Here is a 19434-nt window from a genome sequence, read left to right as displayed (position 1 = left end):
TAATTAATCATTATTCTGGCTTGGCATTTCTGCCTAGACTTTTCTGTTTATTCAAGTATCCGAGTGGGGTGAAGGTGGTTTCAGGACTTTGGACTTCGGATAGCTGGATTGAGGAGTGGAATCGAGTTGGATTGGATTACAATGCTAAAACTTACGGCTTAGTCTTGAGCAGTTCTCAAGTGTTTTGGCTTTCGCCCAACATCTCTGGACTCCTGCATGATTCATGGTTCGTCGGCAATGATTAATCATGCTGCCCGACTGACTGCCACCCCTACTCTTCTACGATTCTCATACTGGTTCTGATTCTGGTTCTCGGCCGACGCGAATGCTAGGTCTAAACTTTAAGTACGATACTTAGTATTGCTCACTGGATACACTGTAGATACACCGCAGACACAGCCGTCCTGCAGCGGCACAACAACAAGAAAACAAACACTAATGCAGCTACTTAAGACTAAGAGGAGAAGGGGTTGGGTCGAAGGTTAGGGAGCGGGCTGATCACAACTGGCGGGGGAGAACGGGAGCTGGCCGACGAGCTCCTCTACTTAGCCTAGATGAGGGGTTCTACGCCTTCCAGGGTCAATCACATTGCGGAGGAGGTTCTACACAGAGAGTTGAGATTGAGTCTGAATATCATCCTATTATCCTATCAATTTTTAAGAATGATATTTAAAACACAAGCAATAACAAAGTTGCAGTTCTTCAAGTTAATATTATTTTTCCACCAAAATATAAAATAGTGTTAAATAATATCTAAATTAAGTGTCATAAAATAATTGGTCTAAACATTTGGCATCTCGAGTTAGTTTATGTTCTAGGAGTTCCATTCAAGCGATTACTGATGATAGTTTTTAGAAAACTTTGCCGACACGGGAAAACGTATCACGAATATCTAGACGAACTCTTACTTTAATTTGTAAATTTCTGTTCTACTTCTAGGGACTGATTTTTCTCCGTCTACCGATTCTGCTACGTTTAGGAAAATGACTAGCTATGACGAAGGAGGGGACTATCGTGACTTATCTAGCGTTTACCCTAATGCGTTTGATTGCTTTAAGCTGATGATTGGTCAGTTGCACACGCGCTTTTCTGGGGCAGACTTCGTGGGCGTGTCGTTAAATAATTGCTTGGTGTTTCGCTCTAATTGACGAGGACTAAAACATGGACTGGGATGGACGAGGGACAGGGCATCTTATCTAATCCAGGCCGTTGGAGGGCGTCTGCTGCTGCTCCTCCTCCTGGGAATCGCCGAGGGACAGCCTCGACTTGGCCGCCGTCTCCATGGACTTCCAGGTGCCCCCACTGGTGGCCTGTTGCAGGGAGATGCGAGGTATGGACTTGCAGCTGCCCAAGATAGAGCTGCTGTCGCCGGGACGGTCCTCGGATTCGGCCAGGGCACTCAGGCTGCAGGTGGGCGGCAGGATGCGGTGGGGAAAGCGCGGGGAGCCCCTCACCCTCTCCCTTAAGCTGGGAGGCGCCTGCACCACCGAGGGTCTCCGGTTGCTGGGCAACTGGAAGTTCACCTTGGTCTCCAGCAGCTTTACATACTTGCCGCCCAGTTGCTGGTCCGCCGCCTGCTCGCCCCCCGAAATGGTGGGGATGGGCAGGAAGTTCGGATCCTTGGTAAGGTGATCCAGGTGGGTGCCGCTCTTGGTCAGGGAACCCCGGTGGATGGGCTTCAGGTGGTTGCCGTTCGGGTGGGAGGACGACTCCACGGGGGCGGAGTCCGGGTTGGGACTGTTGTAGATGGCATTGCAGGAGGCCGTTTGCGAGGAGGGAATCAGGCGGGTGAACAGACCCATGTGCGACTTGAAGGCCGCCTTCAGACCCTTCTGGTCCGCCAGACTGGCCGTGGATCCCTTGTTGCTCGAAGTGGTCCTCGAAAATATGCCTCGCAGCCTGTTCATCAGGCCCGTCTTGGCCTCCGTGGCCTGCTGGTGGGCTAACCGGAGGTTAATCAAATCCTGGGCCGGCAGGCAGGCCTCCTCCAGTTGCGGCTGGGAGGCAAAGGTCACCGACCGCCGCATGGGGATCTGCATGTACTCCGCCGAGGGCCAACTGGCCCGGGGAATCACCGGTGGCAGCACGGAGAGCAGAAGGTTCGGGAGTATCCCCGAGATGCTGGGTGTTCTGTTCTTACTGGCAGCCGGAGTCTGCGAAATGCCACTGGTGACCGTGAGTTCCGGCTTCAGGTGACCTCCGCCGGCGAGCAGAGATGTTGAGGATGATGTCGTGGTGGAGGTGTTGGTCAGTCCCGATTCTAGGAGCCGCTCTAGCTTGCGTATCTCTGCATCCAGGGCTTGTATCTCCTTTTTGTAGACCCTGTTTTGCACCTCCACTCGGTACTGCAGCTCCCGACGATCATCCACCACGAATCGCCGGGTGTTGCACTCCATCTTCAGACCCATGCTGTGGATAACGGGGTCGATTATGTCGTCTGGGGGAGAGAGTTTGGGGTTTAGGAAAATTAATGGTGGAGCAATGACATATATGAGTATCAAACTTAAAAAAGAAATGTGCGTATAAGGTGAAGAAAGTATCATCTACTATAGTTATATGACAATACTCACTTCTCGCCCAGATGTCATGAAGCTTTGGGATGAAGAGCAGGCATAACGTGGCTGTGGTGCTGGTTAGGATCAGGGCCGTGATGGTGATGAAGGCCAGGGTGACTCGCTCCGAAATCAAGTTGGCCAGTACCACGACAATGGCGCTGGTGATGACTACACTGTAGACGGACACGCCGATGTACTGGGAGTCGTTGAGGGCAGGGATCTTTACGTGGCGCGTCTCCCAGGCCATGTAGACACCCACCACGAGGAGGAGACCCTTGTAGGCGTACAGCACACTTAGCCACGTTTGCGTGTGCTGTGAACGACATACCTCGACCTAAAAGGATATTAAAATAGAACTAAAGCTTATGAAATTCCATAAATATTAGTCAATTTTATTCTGAGCTCAACGAGGTATACAATTCCGAATTTTACATTTTTTTATTTATTTGTATTGCACAAACATTTATTTTTTGTGCAAATTGAAATGCTTTTGATGGATAGAACAAATAAAAGGAGATTGCATTCCGTTATTGAGGTATTTATATTTCCGGATGTTAATAAAAATATCGCATTTGATGTGTCAATAAAATAAGTAAAAAATATTTAATTTTCATTAAGCATTTCTTGTCAGTTTTTTATTTAGCAAATATTCCAGGACTATCCCTTTTCACTGTGAAATCGAGCATTTAAATCGAAATCAGATTAAATTGAATAAATAATAGTCAAGGCAAACAATATTTAACTTTTTTGCATTTTTGTTTATGAGATAAGCAAATAAAACGAAATCATTTATGACTGCTTTTTAATTTCGATTGCAGGCAATTTTGCATTTTTGTTTGTGGACTAAAGCTATACACTGCACCCCAACGAAAAGCCGATTAGAGCGAATAAATAATTGCTTTGATACTAATATTTAATTTAAGCGTTTCTCACATGAGTGAGATGTGCAGATTAATAGTTTTCATTTTGTTTTTAATAAATATCTATATTTTACCTGCGGCTGGTAGACGACACTTCGGTCGATGGCGCTGATCTCGAGCGTCAGGTTGTGGAGGTGCCGCTCCATGGGATCGGTGACCACCCAGAGAGTTACGAGAAGTGCATCCACCAGGAGCAAGCCTCCCACCAGCAGGATCAGCTGGATGTCCTGCAGCATCTTGTCCTTGAAAACGCTGCCGGTTCTCGTGAAGATCCGGTGGACCCTGTAGGTCTTGGCGAACATCGATCCAAAGGCCAGCGAGAATCCGGCGGAGAGCAGATAGACACGGGCCTGCAGAACATTTGAAGCGGATGGTCGGAGGTTAGCTAATACGTGGTAATACTGTAACACCACGCTAAGTGTCATGTGAGGCAGGCAAAAAGAAAACAGGGTCGCCGGCAGCAATGGGGAAAACAAGTCATCAATGGAATACAACAAACCCTGGCAGTGATGGAGACTTTGTTGTGCGTTTCAAAATTTATGCAAATAAAGGAATATCACAAAAGTTGTAAATTCCCGTGTCATGTGTTTGCATTTCCCTGTCTCTCAGCCGCAACAATAACAAAAACAAACGGGAAAGTGGAAAAGCGGAGCAGCAGGAGAAATGGTTACAGAATGGTTACAGAAACAGAAACAACGGCGACCAGCAAATTTCCCAGGAGTGGCGTTCGAGGCAGTTGTTAAGGGGGCAAGTGGAAAGCCGGCGGAGCAGGGCGGCAGCTCTGGATGGAAAGCTCGTCAAACTCGACTTGGCTTCTAGCTTAAAGAGCGGCGGATTTGCGGCCAAATCCTAAGGCTATTTTTAGTCAAAAGGGGCCGGCTTTCTACTTCAAAATACACTTTAAATATTTAATTTTCATAAAATTAAATTCACAAGATGTGGTATCTATTATATCATAAATAAAGAACGACTTTACAGACTTTAATGTAACACTAATTCAAACAGTCTTGCTGCCGCCACACGCACAGTATACCAAAGCTGCCGGCATCCTTGCCCGTCAATAAGTCAACAAAATGCCACCCCATCGCTGTTTGCATGATGATCACGATATAAGTACCCACCAGTATTTCTCGCAGTGCACAAATAAAGCAAACACATGAACGCGACTCGCAAGTTACCAGGCTGAAACTGAAAGTCATATTTGATGAGGCCCCCACATGCTTGCTTACACACCAGAAACCCGTCAAATTCAAACAAGAAGGCGGGGCGGATGTGGATGGGGATGGGGATTTCGGAGCCGAAGGATAACCACTCACCGTGCAGACCGTGGCGAAGGAGTCCTCCGCCGAGGGCAGCGTCGAGTGGTCCAGGCCCAACAGGATGACGGTGGCGTACACAAGGATGCAGCCCACTGCGGTGATGTTGCTCAGCTTGGGGCTGGAAAGTTTAATTGCCCTGTGGAGTGAGAAGGTAGACGGTCATGGCTATGAGTCGAGGTGCCTCCACCCATTCGAGGGAAAAGTGCAGAGTAAGCGGCGATTGAGAATGGAGAAAAACTTGTGAGCCAATCGATTTGTTCAATTAAAAATCGGAAATTATCAGAAAGAAATAACCATCTTGAATTAATGGGTTGGCAGAGGAGCAGCAGATAACTTATGATTGAATGGAAAGTAAGAGGCTCTAAATATTTTATGGGTGCTTAATGGAAAATAAAATATTCAAAATATATACGGGCCGTAAAAAGAGTAAGCCAATGATTTATGATCCTTTTCCGCCTTACTTGAGCTTGCGAAAGTGCAGATTGAAGGCGAGGAAGGCGATGGCCAGGGCGATTCCCACGCTCGAGAGGGTGGCGATGGTGTAGAAGGCCAGGGGCGCGATGGTGGCCACCCGCAGCTTGAACACCCGCTTGGCGATGGGCACCTGCCCGCTGTGCCACTTCACCGGCCGGCAGCGGGGGCACCGGAAGTCCAGGGCATCCGTGGCCGGATAGTAGAGGGCCACGGGCTCCAGCAGGCCGCGCTGGATTTGGTAGAAGGCAGTGGTGCCAACGCGGTCCGGGCCGCTGAAGGAAACGGGGCCCTGAAAAGTAATGCAGAATTATAATTAGCTGGGCTTAGAAGAATTTGGACTTTATTTAAAGCCCCAGCCAGAGAACACAATTAACTAAGGTGTAGATAATATAAAACATTATATCACAGGGAAACTATCTAAAATGAGATTAATCCATGAGATGAATCCATATTAAAGTAACCAGAATTTGGACTTTATTTAAAGCCCCAGCCAGAGAACACAATTAACTAAGGTGTAGATAATATAATACATTATATCACAGGGAAACTATCTAAAATGAGATTAATCCATGAGATGAATCCATATTAAAGTAACCAGTAATATACAGTGTTAGGTATGTTTTGAGGAATTTTAGTTAGAAATGACTTATAGGCCTCTGCCTCAAGTACTCACCGACACTCCCAGGAAGTGCAGCTTGCCCATCTGCTGCAGGAACTCCCAGGCCATGTCGCTGCGGGTATAGTCGAATCCGTCCAGCTTCGACTGCTCCTCGTTGCGCCGCCAGTGCTCCTCGGCGGCTCTCAGGGCCAGAGCAATGGCCCACACTGCGTCGTAGGTCTGCGGGGCATACTGCGAGATGGCCTCCGGGAAGAGGTGGCCCCCGCTGCCGCCCACGCCCCTCCGCCTCCGCCGGCGCGAAGCCGATTGCGGTGCCGTGATACTGATCCTGGAGCCAGAGCCGGATCCAAAGCCATCCTGGCCGTGGAACTGGGCGGATTGCTTGCGCAGCTGCGAGTTGAACATGTGATTGTTCTGCGAAGTGGAAAGGCGATTAAACAGACCGCGAATGCCGCAGGAATGCGCCAGTAATGAGATTGCCTCCACCAGCTCCCAGCCTCCCATTCAGGATTTGCAGATCCGGATTCCAGATCCCCCCCTCTTCGGTTGCCACAATTTCATGACCAGCACTAAAAGAGCCATAAAAACGCGTCTGCGATGGCGAATGCGAATGCGATGACAGGCAGGACTTAGGCGGCCCACTTGGCAATCACCATCGCCATCGCTGAAACCATCGCCAAACGCAATCGCAGCCTCAGGATTGTCTAATCAAATAAATCATTTCGTTTTGGACGACAGCGGAAAGGACAGACGGAACGGAATAAGGAGCAGGACAACGAGGAGGACAAGACAGTCGCCTGTTTATGAAAGAACACTGAAAGAAGAGTTTATCATGTTCTATAAAGACAAGCCAGTTTTTTTCGTATTTGCAGCTCAATTCTTCTTACTCCGATTTCTAGTTACAATAAATACTCGAATCTATATATATGGATCAACGTAATATATCCAAACAACATAACTTGTCAAAATGCTTCGCAATTTTAGAATACATATATTTTAAAATCGAATTAGGCATCGAATGTTATTTCTCCCAGTGCCTCCCCCTAGACTTACAAGTCCGCTGTAGCTGACGTTATTTCCTACGATGCTGTTGTGCGTGGACACCACGATGAGGTTCTCGACGGCCAGCTGCAGCTCGTGGTTGGAGCAGGCGGTGCGCTGGTCCGGCCACCAGGGGGCGCCCATGCTCTCGTGGAGGATCCAGGCGTAGTCCGCCCCGAACATGCGAAGCCTGTAGGCCTCGCACAGGATCTGGGGGGCCAGTTCCTGGGAGAAGCTGCCGATGATGATGCGCGTGTCCGTCTCCTGTGGCGATACGAACGAAGGGAACGAGGGCATTGCCCATTTGTCATTTGTCATCCTTCGATTAGCACGGTCCGCCCGCCACACTCGAAAAAAATGTGTAACATTCATGCTGAAAGAGGGGCTCTGGGCGATATGGTCTGCTAATGGTGAAACATTTATCCATGCGAGTAGTCTTAAACAAAAAACTTTAGAGGAAGCTAGGGGAAGTAGGTAAAATTAAAAGAAAATAAGTGTAAGGTAAACAGTTAAATAATTATGTTTATGATTCCCAAAAAATTACATTTCTGCAGTTCTTTGAAATTTCATGCAAATTCGAAACCACTATAAATTCTGGCAATAGAAGAATAACGAACACAACATTTAGAATGAGTAAGCAGTATTCCCTTGGGTTATTTGTTAAAAATTAGGTTTTCTTTTTACGTTTTGTTCATGCATAATCTTATAAATAAACACCAAAACTTTCCTAAAAGTAAAAGTACATAAAGCAGTTTGTAGTTTTATGAAAATACATTTTAATTAAATTTATCTTTCATACGAGCACTCTTAATTGCATAAGTTCGGCATTGTTTTCCGAATAAAAAACAATAAATGTGCCATAAAGTCGTGCAACATATGTTCCTTATTGCCGATATTTGGGGCAGTTGTGCCATTTCTTGAACTCACCCGGAGGAGCAGCAGCTGCTCCTTGAAGTCGGTGGCCGCAAAGGTGATGGTGGCGGCGCAGGATATGTTGGCCGCCTCCAGCTCGGTGACCAGGTTGTTCACCGCCAGCGAGTGGACCTCCTCGTTCTGCGAGAAGGTGGTCACCGTGCCCCAGCCGAACTTGCGGATGAAGGCGATGCGCGCCGGGTTGTGCGAGGAGTCCGGGGCCACCGTCCTGTAGAAGTAGGGGAACTCCCTTCTGTCGCTCAGCGCCGGCGATGTGGAACCGAAGGAGACCTTTCGTCGAGGGAAATCGTTAGACTATCTTCGCATCCGGCGGGTCGCTTAAAATGCAAAACATGCGCCTAGGAATCCAGCCCTCCGGGTCATGTGTCTTTCCGGCTTGCCCCCCATTTTACCCACTCATTTAACACACGCACAGCCGAAGCGAAATGAAACTTCAAAGGCCAAATGCAAATGCTCTAAGTGAATTTGTGGACCTCATAATTTGCGGGCTATGGAAATGTTTATGGCTAAAAAGGTTTATGGGGTGCTGGAATCGGCCGGATCTGGATTCCGCAGCATTTATGCTAATCGAGCCACGCACGTGAGTTGATTAGATTTTTGAGAAATTGCCCGATTACGGGAGACGCTCGGATGAACCGAATGAGGTGGATATTTGCATTTTAATCAGTCGCAGCTGACGCCAGACTCACCTGCACGATGTTCCAGTAGGGCACCACCTTCGCCAGGCTCTCGGTGACCTCCGAGCAGGCCGATCCCAGCAGCATCACCATCCGCGTAGACGGCTGTGTGTAGATGGCGTGGAAGAAGCGATCCACGCCCACTCCGGGATCACACTGATTGTCGGCGGGCAGCGGGGGAAAATTGGAAAGAAACGGAAGGCAGAGGGATGAGCAATGGAGGGCAGAAAAAATAAACGGGGGCAAAGGCCGTTGTTCACCGACTCGTTTCGCCGCCATAAAAAAGCGGCAAGATGGCGCAATAAACATTTTTAAAATGTCGACTTTGATAGAGGCACAGCCGGAGATGCGGCTCCAGATATGACTGTCTGTTTCGCTCGATGTGCATATGCACACACTTCAGAAAAATGGGTGTTCCAGTTAAATACCGCCCTAAGTATAACGAGTGGCTAACCATATTTTGTCTTCCGTTTTTGGTCGAAAATCATTAAAAATAAGAGCCATAGCTAAAATAATCACTGGTCTAGTAACCAAAGCTAACGATCCTGATCTTTATCGGGAAGATTTAAAAAAAAAATATAATTTTATAAGGAGTTAGGTCACCATTTTTGGAAAAAGTCATCAATATATAAAGTTCTTTGTTTTGAGTGTCAATCGATTTGGAACTTCAATACTTAACAAGGTAAGACATTCCATATTTGGATAAGTTTTGGCTTTGTTTTGGAGAAGCTACTGACTTTTTTTAATGGATAATTGACTTAAATTGTTTGATTTTTATAATTGTTTTCCAAATCATAATCATAATAAAAGCTATCTTAAATAACAGGCTTTAGATTTTCTTCAGTGTCTGTATTTTCGTACATTTGCGTGCCCCATCAAACGCGGCAACGACTCATCGCAATAAAAGCGCCCAGGACGGAACGTTGATGACATATTTGCCCCTCTTTTAGGGCCGCAACCGCAGCTGCTCCTCGGCTCTGTTCTGTTCTTGTTGCTGCAGATTTTCTTATTAAGTTTTAATGTTGCACGCGCTACTAAATGAAAATTCAATTTCGTAATGGAACAACCGCCTCCACTGCCGCCGCCTAGAAGTGGCGCCCACCGTGGGGCGGAGGGACAGACTCGACTATTTACCCACCTGAGTGTCGTTGGTCACCAGCTCCAAGGTGTAGCCGGGCAGCAGGCGCTTGCGGTTGATGTGCTCCACGGCCATGGTGGCGGCTCCCAGTTCGCTCAGGCCATCCGGACGTGGTCCCCGCGACGTGGAGAGCTCAAAGAGACCGAGCAGCACGATTTTGCCATGATTGCGCTGCATTTCGGCCGGCGACATGCGGCGCTCGTCCTCGAACACCTGGTTGACCTTCAGGTAGCGCTGCCTGGGCGGTAGGCTGAGGATGTGGTGCGGATGGGAGGCATTGGTGCTCCCGGGCAGATTGCTGTGCGAATTGAGGCGCTGCTGGCGGCGCTTGACTTTCGTCCGTTTGTACTTCCAGTCGGAGCGCGGGGGAATCGAAATGCCCCCGGCAGTTACAGTCGATGTTGCTGTCGATTCTCCGGGTGGCAAACTGGACGTGGCTGGGAATGTGGATGTGAATGTGCTAATTGAGGCAGCCGCACCTGGCCTAATTGCCTCGTAGCCCAGGGCCTGGAGCTCGGCCGAGGACTCCATGGCCGCCGCTGCCGACGTTGTCCAGGCTAGGGCCAGGAGTAGCCGCAGTCCCACGGCCGGCCATGGGCCGTATCTGGTCCTCCGGCCCGGCTGAATTATGCGCATCCCGTCGGCAATGGCCAATGGCCCATTAATCACCAAGGCATTTGAATCGCTGGCTATCAGAGGCTGCAGCAACAAACACGGGACACCGGAATATATATCGCCTTTTTATGCACTCTGCCGACAGGATACGCTTATCGTTTCTCTTCCGACAAGGGGCTCTTCCTCCTGCTGTCCTGCTCCTCCTGTATCGGCGTCAATTTTATCGCCTTTTTATTGGCCTCACTTTTGCTCCTCGCATTTTGTATCTTTTTGCTCTGCCGCTTTTCACACACTCACTCTGCCAGGCATTCGACCATAAAAGTATGCAAGGCTGAGGAGATTCTTGAAGGGTTCGATTGAGAGGATTCGGTGACACGGGAAAAAATATTATATCAGGTAGTCAATAATTTCGAAAGTCAATTACTAGGCCGTATGACACTTGTTTAATTTTCGAATAACTAGCTGCACTTAAGCTAACTTTTTATGATGTAAAATCGAATCAGTTAGTTGAAACAAGCTAGGAAAGTACAGAAGTCATAGGGCCATAAACTGGGATAATCTTATGTTTAAGTATATGTCGAGTTATGAACAGTCTAGGTACCTTTTGATAAAATCCATATTATAAGTTCCAATAAGTTATAAGTTATGAAGTTATTCAAATCACTATCACATTCAGCACATTAAATTAATTCATTTATTTTTAGGTTGTTGCACTTTGTATTTTGTTTTTCAAGCAGCAGCAATAGCACTATTCTGTGATTTTTTAAATCAAAAAAGCAGTACGGGAAATGCTATGAGAACATAGAAAACTCTGACTTTGGGAAGACATTGATTTTTCTCCATGTGAAAGTGAATGGTCATGGAAAAACCGAGTCAAAATGCCTTGGGAGCCCCAAAAGGCATTTTCACGCCAATTTGCCAGTTGAAAAGGATTAAGACGAAGTCTTCGATGAAATGGACACGCTCTCCACCTCACTTTTCCTTTCGCCGACCCTCAGAGCTGTTGTTGTGTGGCTGCCACTTGGCCATTATTTTTTATGCTAATGGCCAAACATTTTTCGCTTTCATTGCGGGCTTTTGGGCTACTTTTTGTCGAGTCGAGTCTCACGCGCCACAGATTTCGGTGAACGTTCCTCTCTGTATGCGCGCGTATGCATAATTGTTTCGAGATTACCAACTTGCAGTCCCTTTGCCGCTTTCCCGCTTTTCCACCCGCCCGCCAACCGCCTTCCACCGCCCACTAAGCCCACTTTATGGACGCTTTCTTTCGCGCTTTCTTTCTTCGCTTGTAGCACGCTTTTCGCTGTGCGCTTAAAATAACTTTTTGGCCCATTTCGTTGTGAGGCCCCCGCCTTGCTTTGTCCTTAGAACAGAACAGAGCACAGTGGCGTGCCCCGAAGGGGGCTCCAGCCCCACTTAACCCCTCGCCGGCACTCCTTAACCCCTGGGTGCACCGCCTACAGTTGACATTTGCCCTCTGCTCCTTGTCCCTTGCACTGGGCTACTCGTGTAGCTAACAACTCGTATTTGTGCATGCACTGGCGAAAAGAAAACTAACAAACTTAGTTCACTTCAATGCCTCAGATCGAGGGAAAACGGTGAAATGCTCTCCACAACTTGCCAACTAGTTATGAAACTAAGTCCCCACAACAAGTGGCACGAATGTTTGGATTTTGCTATCGATTAAACTAGTTGTCTGCCGCACTTGATTCCATTTTGGCAGCTCAGCCCGAAAATGTAATTACCAAAATTGACAAACTGCATCGTGTTAAAGACAATGGAGCACTGGCCTTAATTCAAGTCAGGTTTAATTTTAAATTCTCCAGAACAACATGAATAGTTGTTTAATTTAAGCTAGCTTATCTTTTTATCAATATTGACAGCTCAGTTTGGAAATAAAAGTATCAAGAGCGAAGTGCAGCAGTGCGCAGTGAAGTGTGCCTAAATATATAAGCCAAAATGATTTTAATTTAATGCGTTCGTATTTCAAACAGAGTTCAATTTAGTGTACTGACATTGTCTACGAAAAGTGGGGATGGAAAAAAAACACTTGAACAAAATTGAAATGTCTGCGGTTGGTTGATGAAAGAGAATTATATTTTAAAGGTATGCTGTACAGCAAATGCATTTTGAAGAGGACTATAAAATTATTTGATCAATGAGCTATTGTTTTAGAATAAAAGATACTCAATGGGTTTTATTTTTCGATTAAAAGACAGAAATTAATAACTGATATTATTTTTTTAAAGTTGCTCAAAAACCGAGCCAGTAGTATAAATAAATACAATCCCATATGATTAAATATTTTTTGGAGAACTATAAAAACTGTCTCGGTCTCAGTGCCCCTCAGACTTTTCTCCCAGTGCAGTGTACATTTGAGTGTATGAATATTTAGCTGCTGCTCCGCTTTGGTCTTTCTATTATTCTGCCATATTTCACAATTGTTGCCGTGGTATTTAAACCTGCACTTATTTACGGCCATGTGTGTGTGCTGGCCCCCAGCTGCGCCCAGCCCTCCCCTCTGGCCATCGCCCGCTTTAGTTGTTATTTTCATGCTTGACATAAATTATGCAAAATGCTGGCTGCATTTGTGATTCAGATTCCATATTTCGCTGCTCGTCGTGTGTAAACTGTGAAATGCGAGCTCGACTGCAACTGCTGGCGAGCTGGTGGCAAAAAACGAGACTGAAAGCAGCGCTGAGCACTTTGGCCATTCAGAGATCCACAGAAGCGGAGATGCCATCCGAGATGCGATGTCAGAATGCCAGATGCGATTTGTTATGCAGCCAATACTCGGCTGCAGGCCGTGAGGGTGTGGGAAATCGCTCCGGGCATTTCCACAGGGATTACCGCAGACAATGCAGATCCGCTTTTCGGGGTTCACTTGGCCAGAGGGCTCGATAAGCTGGCTCACGAGTGTATTGTCTCCGCTCGGTCGTAGGAAATTGCATTCATAAATATTGCGTATACGACACGGGGCACGCACACACCATCCAGCACTGACACAGGAATGACAATCTATTGGCATTTCGTACGCATTCTGGCCATAATTTAATTTGCCTTATATTATTTACTTTGCAGTCTCACACACGCGAAGGAGGAGGCTTAGACTCAGATCGAGGGCCTTTTATCCGGGACTTTACTCGGAGACGGCGACTTGCCACCGACGAGCTCCAGACCGCAACTGTTGGCCGCCGCCAGAGTCGCGCTGCTTTTGTCTGGCGAGTCGCAGATTGAAAGAAGCCCGCAACCTCCAGGAGGCTGGGCTTTCAACTTCCATTATCGGCTTTCAACCGGCTTTTCTCTCCTCTCCGACTGCCAAGGCGCCTGCGCAGCGAAAAGCGCGCCAAAATTTCATTCATGAAAAGGCATTCCGGAGTTGGGGGCAGGCACAGGGGCACAAGCAACAAGCTGCGGCAATTGAAAACTGAGCGCGGAAGTTTAACTTTAAATTATGCAAATTAATGCCCAACATGAAACTAAATAATTTGCAACTGTTTTAATGAAAAATTCATTTATCTCGCTGCCAGAAGACTTCGAGCAGGCGGGGCAGCTGTCGATTCGCATTGCCTTCTGTGCCGGGAAAAGGAAAATGTGGAACAATGGCGAACTGACAGCGAGGACACTCTTAATTATGGCTGCATTGAGTCAGTCCTCAGTGTGCAGCCTGAAATTGAAATGCCCGCCTTGGCATTTGTTAAACATTTCTAGCGCAGCCGGAAGTTTCTGCCTTTCCCCAGCTCGCCTGGCTTGCATAATACCCCCCAGTTGATTTTCCCTTTCCGTTCCCGGGCTGGCCTTTTGCTCGGTTCGGTTTCGTTTTCGTTTCCCTTATTGAGCTGCAATGAAAAATAATTTGATTTGATTGCTTCTCCCCATCCCCGTCCCCTTTCAATGCTTTCCATTCAAAAAATTGTAATTAATTTTCTGGCCCTCGCCACCCAACCACCAGTGAATTCACGGGAAAGCGGCATGCGAGTGGGATGGTAGAAGTTGATTTTATGAGCTGCCAAACTGCAGCTTGCACCAACCCATGGCCCCTCGTTACTCTTCTGCAATCCATTTGCGAAAATCATTCAATTCAATTCTCATGTGCACTGAAAAAAGATACTTTTCAACTTTAATTATATATTTTTAAAATGGTATATGTGGCCCAAGCAAAAAAAGATTGGATGAGATGGAGGAGAGTAAGGGTTTGTCCACCTAAAAATTCAATTTGAAGTTTGATAGTTTTTATTATACAAATGACATATCACTGGGTTATCAGCGCGTATAGATTTTTCTCGCTGTGTACGGCCATGTAAGGCTGCAAAGGGGTGTGACGCAAATAACGGACGAGCCAAAGATTGCGATTATCGCCACTTGACTTGAGCTCCAGCCACCTCGGCGCCATCCATGCAAATTTGATGACACCTCTTGGCTACCTACCCACCAGCGTCCCTGCTCGGGCGCCAGTTGACAGAAAGATACAGCATCGCACTTCCAGCTACAATGGCAGTGCAGTGGGGATTGGGATTGGATTGCGACTTTTGTTTGGTTCCTCGGTTGAAGTTGGCAAATAAAATGCAATTACACCGCAAAACTCAATTTCAAGTGTCAAAAAGTTGCACTGCACTTAAGAAGTTAGCGATGCTGCGATGGGGACTTTCCCTCACTTAGTGCTCCGTATAGGGGCGGCAAGGGCTGAAAGGCCAAAGTTCGGCTGGGCCACAAAGCGGATTATAGGCACGAGGACGGCTGCTGGAGCTCCGAAATAAATCCCGAATATGACCCCAGCAGGAAAGACCCGTTGCAGGAGCGATATCCCTGATAATTTATAGTGCAAACGGGCGATACATTGGCCGTGTTCTAATTTGCCGCCGAGGGAGGGGTGGGGCTCGAGAGGTGGACGTGGCGATTGCCTGTGCTCGAGCGGCCTCCATTTGCATTTTAAATGAGCTGGCTGGGAAACTTTTTACAATGCCACTCCAAGTTGCCGGAGGAACTTCTCTCAGGCGGGTGCTTCGGATACGGCTTGAAGATTGGACACCGACACCTACGCCGTATTATAATAACAAACGTTTGTGTAGTGACACAGGAAGTTGGGGCAAAGGAATGAAATAAAGCTTACGTCATCGAGGGGTTTCGAAAGTAGTTTGAGTTGTCTTTTACAAAGTCAAATATGGGGATAAGAAACGAACAGGGACCTTCGAATGAACTCTTCTAAATGCGCCTGAGAGTATGCAATGAGAAAACAACATAATCTTTCGGAATGAATCTATTGGATTTTCGGAATCAGCATATTTTGTTGAATACTTAGATACAATTTTCAAATCACTTTAAGCCCTCTGACAAACTGCGCTCAAATCTCATGCCTATTTGGCAGAAGAGTAGTCCCCGTTCGCATTGACTGACCGTCGTGTTGACAACTATTTGTTGTTCGCTCGTTTGTATCGTTTGGCTTGTGTGTCTCGCTTTGTTTGTGGACACTTGGCAAATTGGTAGCTTTCCCCTTGTTTCTGGCATCAGGCGTCAGGACATCAGGACATGAACTTTCCGGCAGGCCGAGTCGGAACAGTTTACACGTTCCGGCCTCCACTGCCACTCCTCCGGCTGCCGCCGCAGTACATGGCGTATGCGTAATTTAGTGCTGCATACTTTGCGGCCCAAATTTGCACTTTTGTGACTTGTTTAGCTACCCTCTGCTGATGACTCCGCCTCGACAGCACTTAAAATCAGAAATTCAATTATCTCCCACACACGAACCGCCCTCTTTTTCCACATTTCCCACCATTTCCCCACTGCTTCCCCTTGGAGTAGGCCTGGTTCCATTTCGCACGCTCATTTCACACCTGCGCGCCTTTTCAAGGTTGACAAAGGAATTGCTGGGGGGAGGCAGTTGGCCCAGGGAAGTGTGGGATGTACGGGCACTGGCAACTTTATTGTTCCTGGGAGTTTTTAGTCAACAGTTGAAAGTGTTGGCCCAGGCAAGGGGAGCCAGCAAATCCCTTACCCCTTCGGGCTAGTCCAGATAGAGACAATTTGAAAAGGTAAGTAAAGTGGCAGCAGTTTGTAGCTCAGTATACAGAGGCAGAATAACCAATAAACAATGATTTTTCTCCAGTCAGCACTGAGGGTTTTACTTTGCAGTGCCCCTAAAGATCTATACATTGAATATTCTTAAAGAGCTGTGAATATTCTTAAGCCATTAATCGCGAAACAGAAGTTCAACTTATTTCTCTGCGTGCTGGAGACTTAGGCAAAGTTCTCGAAATCCGCGTCGCTTTCAGAGCAATTTAATTATAATTTTCTTCTTTTTGGGGCCCAGGCCTGGCGAAAAATTCATTATCGCCGGGGCAAATTAGCTTGAAAACAATTAACACCTGTTCGCCGGCTGCTCGTGGCAGGCCACTTCAAAAACTAACACGGCCGAGCCATTTACCATCCACCTTTTGGAAGGAGGTGGAGCTGGGATGCCGATGCCGGTGGCCCACCTTCTATGCCTCTCGCTTATTCTAATGAAAAAAGTTGCACAAAAAACTTTTCAAATTACAACGGAAATCCGTGAAAATCCTTTTAACAAAGCACAACATGACCAGTTGGGGAAGCAGGTCTCCAAGCTGATGCTGATGATGATGATGCTGCTCTGCTGATTATGATGGCGCTTTAAACAGACATCGGCCCACATCCACATCCGCATCTGTGCTGTAAGCCGGCTACCCGCAACACGTGCCACCACCGCCGTCACCAGGAAAAACCACCGCCAGCACCACCGGCTGTCGTCCATTTTCATGTCGCGGTTTTCCCAGAAAGGAAAAGGAAAAGCTGCGACTGTGACTGAAGCTTGCAAATTGATTTAGTCGCCAGTTGGCAAAGAGCACACAGGAAAATAAATAGGTCAAGTATATATTTGAGGATAAAAAGTGTATAAATGTATGCTAAAAAATATGGTAGGCACAAGAGCGCCTATTTTTACAGCATACTTTCCGGCGTCTTAGTAAAATGATTTCAAAACACTAGTTGTTTGATCTTGTTTTCTCAGTTTTTCCTTCCGTGCAGATAGAAAAGTGAAGAAGAAACGTTAGGAGAACTAATAATCGAAGAGATGAAGGTGGCAGCAGCAACTCTTACAGAAAACTTAGGCAAATATTTAGAAGAAGCATGTTTCAAAGAATACTTAAATCTTGGTTAACAAATGAGGACTTGGGAGAGTTATCGTCAAGACAAGAAAGGAGGAAAGAAACCAGGTGTAAGCCAGAAGATGTATCAACTAAAGCCAATCGAAAAATAAGTTAAAAGTAACTGGGGAAAAGGAGATACTGTAAACCTGGACGGGAAACAAGAAAAATTAACCCTTTGTTGGAAAAAATTTAAGAGTATTTCAACAGATGAATAGCTATTGTATCAATATTCATACTACCAATAAAAAATGTATTAGTACTTCTCCACTCACGCACTCATCACTTGGTTCCGTTCAATCTGCATATACATTTCCACGTACTTTCCAAAGTTTATTTATTGACTGCGGTTGAGACGGAACCTCTCACATCCTCCCACTTACAGCTTTTTCCGCAGCAGCCGCTGCCGTCGGGAAACTTTGAACTTTTAATGAAAAATATTCAATTTTTCAGGTGTTGCAAATATTTAACGTTTGCAACTTTCTGTATATGGATTTCGGAGTGGGTGGTGTGTCGCCACACCCACGCCGCACCACCCGACCACCCTACCACTCCACGCACCGCAACTGCGGTTACCGAGTGGCTTTCGCGCAAAAAGGTTCAACCAGAGGGACGAAAAATAAGGAAAAAACTGAAGCATTTTAAATGTTAATCAAGAACGGGGCAGAATCGGATAATTTGCATTTGCTCCGGTTCCCGCAGCTCCGGCCTGGTTAATTGGATTAGGTTCCGTTTGAAAGTTAACGTTTTCGGGTTTTCCCGCCAAATTGAATTAGCCGCTCCAAATGCTGGCTGGAACGAAAATCCGCACACACTTTTTGGCTCGCCAAAAGTTAAACTTCCTTTGATTTGCTCCGCGATCGGCAGCTTTAACTCGATTTTGCTGCTTGTTGACAATCGAGGGATTTTCGAAACGCGCTGGGTTAGTGGTTGATTTCGGACATGTATCTATTCACCGCCGTTTAAACATTTTGAAAATATTTGATGAATCGTTAAAATACTTCTTAAACATGTAAAACATCTAAAACCACTCCCATAATCAGACCAAAATACAAAAATGTAGTTTTCAAAATGTAAGCCATTCCGAAAATCCTTATTTTATAAGTTCTGTTCGAGATTCGTATTCCAAAAACCGTGTTAGGATTTTATTTTACCCGCTGCAGCTGCTTGGTCTGCGAAAAACACAGACTACTGAGTGCCGGAGGCGCAAACTCTTCTTTTATAGCGACCGGCATCAGTTTCGGGGTCTTCAACTGGGTTCAACCATTGCACACTGGGGCAGAAACGCATTTCTCGGCCAAATATCTGTTATGTGTATTGATAAACTAAAAGTGACTTTTTTTATTTTTATATAATATTAATATTTAAAGCAAAATTAAAGAAAGGAAAACCTAGAGAAGGCATCAGTTTCACTTCAATACAGCATTACGTAAAAGAGAAACCCAGCTTAAAAAATTACAATCACTAAAAAAAACTAATTTGTTTAGGACTTATCAACATTTAAAACTTAAAACTGTTTATAAAATAATAATTAAAAAATAATTGCTTTTTCTTAAGTCATCACAGAAGTGGGCTACATTTATTTTGGATGTAAACAAAGAACAGCTGATGAAAAGAAACACCCTGTATACGGATTTATTTAGCCAGACAGCTTTTCCTTAGCCGAGACTTGAACCGGTGCATAGCTGTGCTATAAAAATTGCAGCTGCTATAAAATGAGCAACAGATTGTTCAATTGAGAAATCCATAATAAAATAAATCAAAATTTTGTGTGTAATACACTCAAAAATATTAATTTTATTAAATGGCAAACAAATTTCTACGACAGAAATTATTTTTCAATTATAAGTTAGAATTTGACTTACAAATTGGTATTATTTTTAAACAGTAGTATCTGGAAACAAAATAGTTACCTGAATATTTCTGGAGGGGTGATTGCATTCTTCAGGGTCATTTTCCGAACGGGCGATGACGTCTCCTGCACGC

The 19434-nt window shown here is 46.0% G+C and overlaps 1 protein-coding gene across 4 annotated transcripts; it reads right to left on the bottom strand.

Moving 5' to 3' along the window:
- On the bottom strand, positions 1 to 17822 carry LOC108029183 (gamma-aminobutyric acid type B receptor subunit 2). 4 transcript variants are annotated; one of them, XM_017101350.2, is made up of 12 exons: positions 13366 to 13470; positions 10893 to 11044; positions 9677 to 10633; positions 8551 to 8694; positions 7856 to 8131; positions 6941 to 7192; positions 5942 to 6301; positions 5256 to 5557; positions 4792 to 4930; positions 3550 to 3825; positions 2571 to 2889; positions 1 to 2437 (listed from the first exon to the last, which is right to left on the bottom strand). In XM_017101350.2, the coding sequence occupies exons 3-12, from the start codon at positions 10310 to 10312 to the stop codon at positions 1197 to 1199; spliced, it is 3945 nt and encodes a 1314-aa protein (XP_016956839.1). In that variant the 5' UTR covers positions 10313 to 10633; positions 10893 to 11044; positions 13366 to 13470; the 3' UTR covers positions 1 to 1196. The 4 variants fall into 4 exon arrangements, with proteins under 4 accessions (XP_016956839.1, XP_016956838.1, XP_016956842.1 ...); XM_017101349.2 differs by having other exon boundaries at positions 10893 to 11082; positions 13366 to 13462; XM_017101353.2 differs by lacking the exons at positions 10893 to 11044; positions 13366 to 13470 and adding an exon at positions 17772 to 17822.
- Positions 17823 to 19434: the final 1612 nt, after the last annotated feature.

This window comes from Drosophila biarmipes, chromosome 2L (genome assembly GCF_025231255.1).
Source record: "Drosophila biarmipes strain raj3 chromosome 2L, RU_DBia_V1.1, whole genome shotgun sequence".
Taxonomy (NCBI): Eukaryota; Metazoa; Arthropoda; class Insecta; order Diptera; family Drosophilidae; genus Drosophila; species Drosophila biarmipes.
This window is presented reverse-complemented; position numbering and strand designations above follow the sequence as displayed.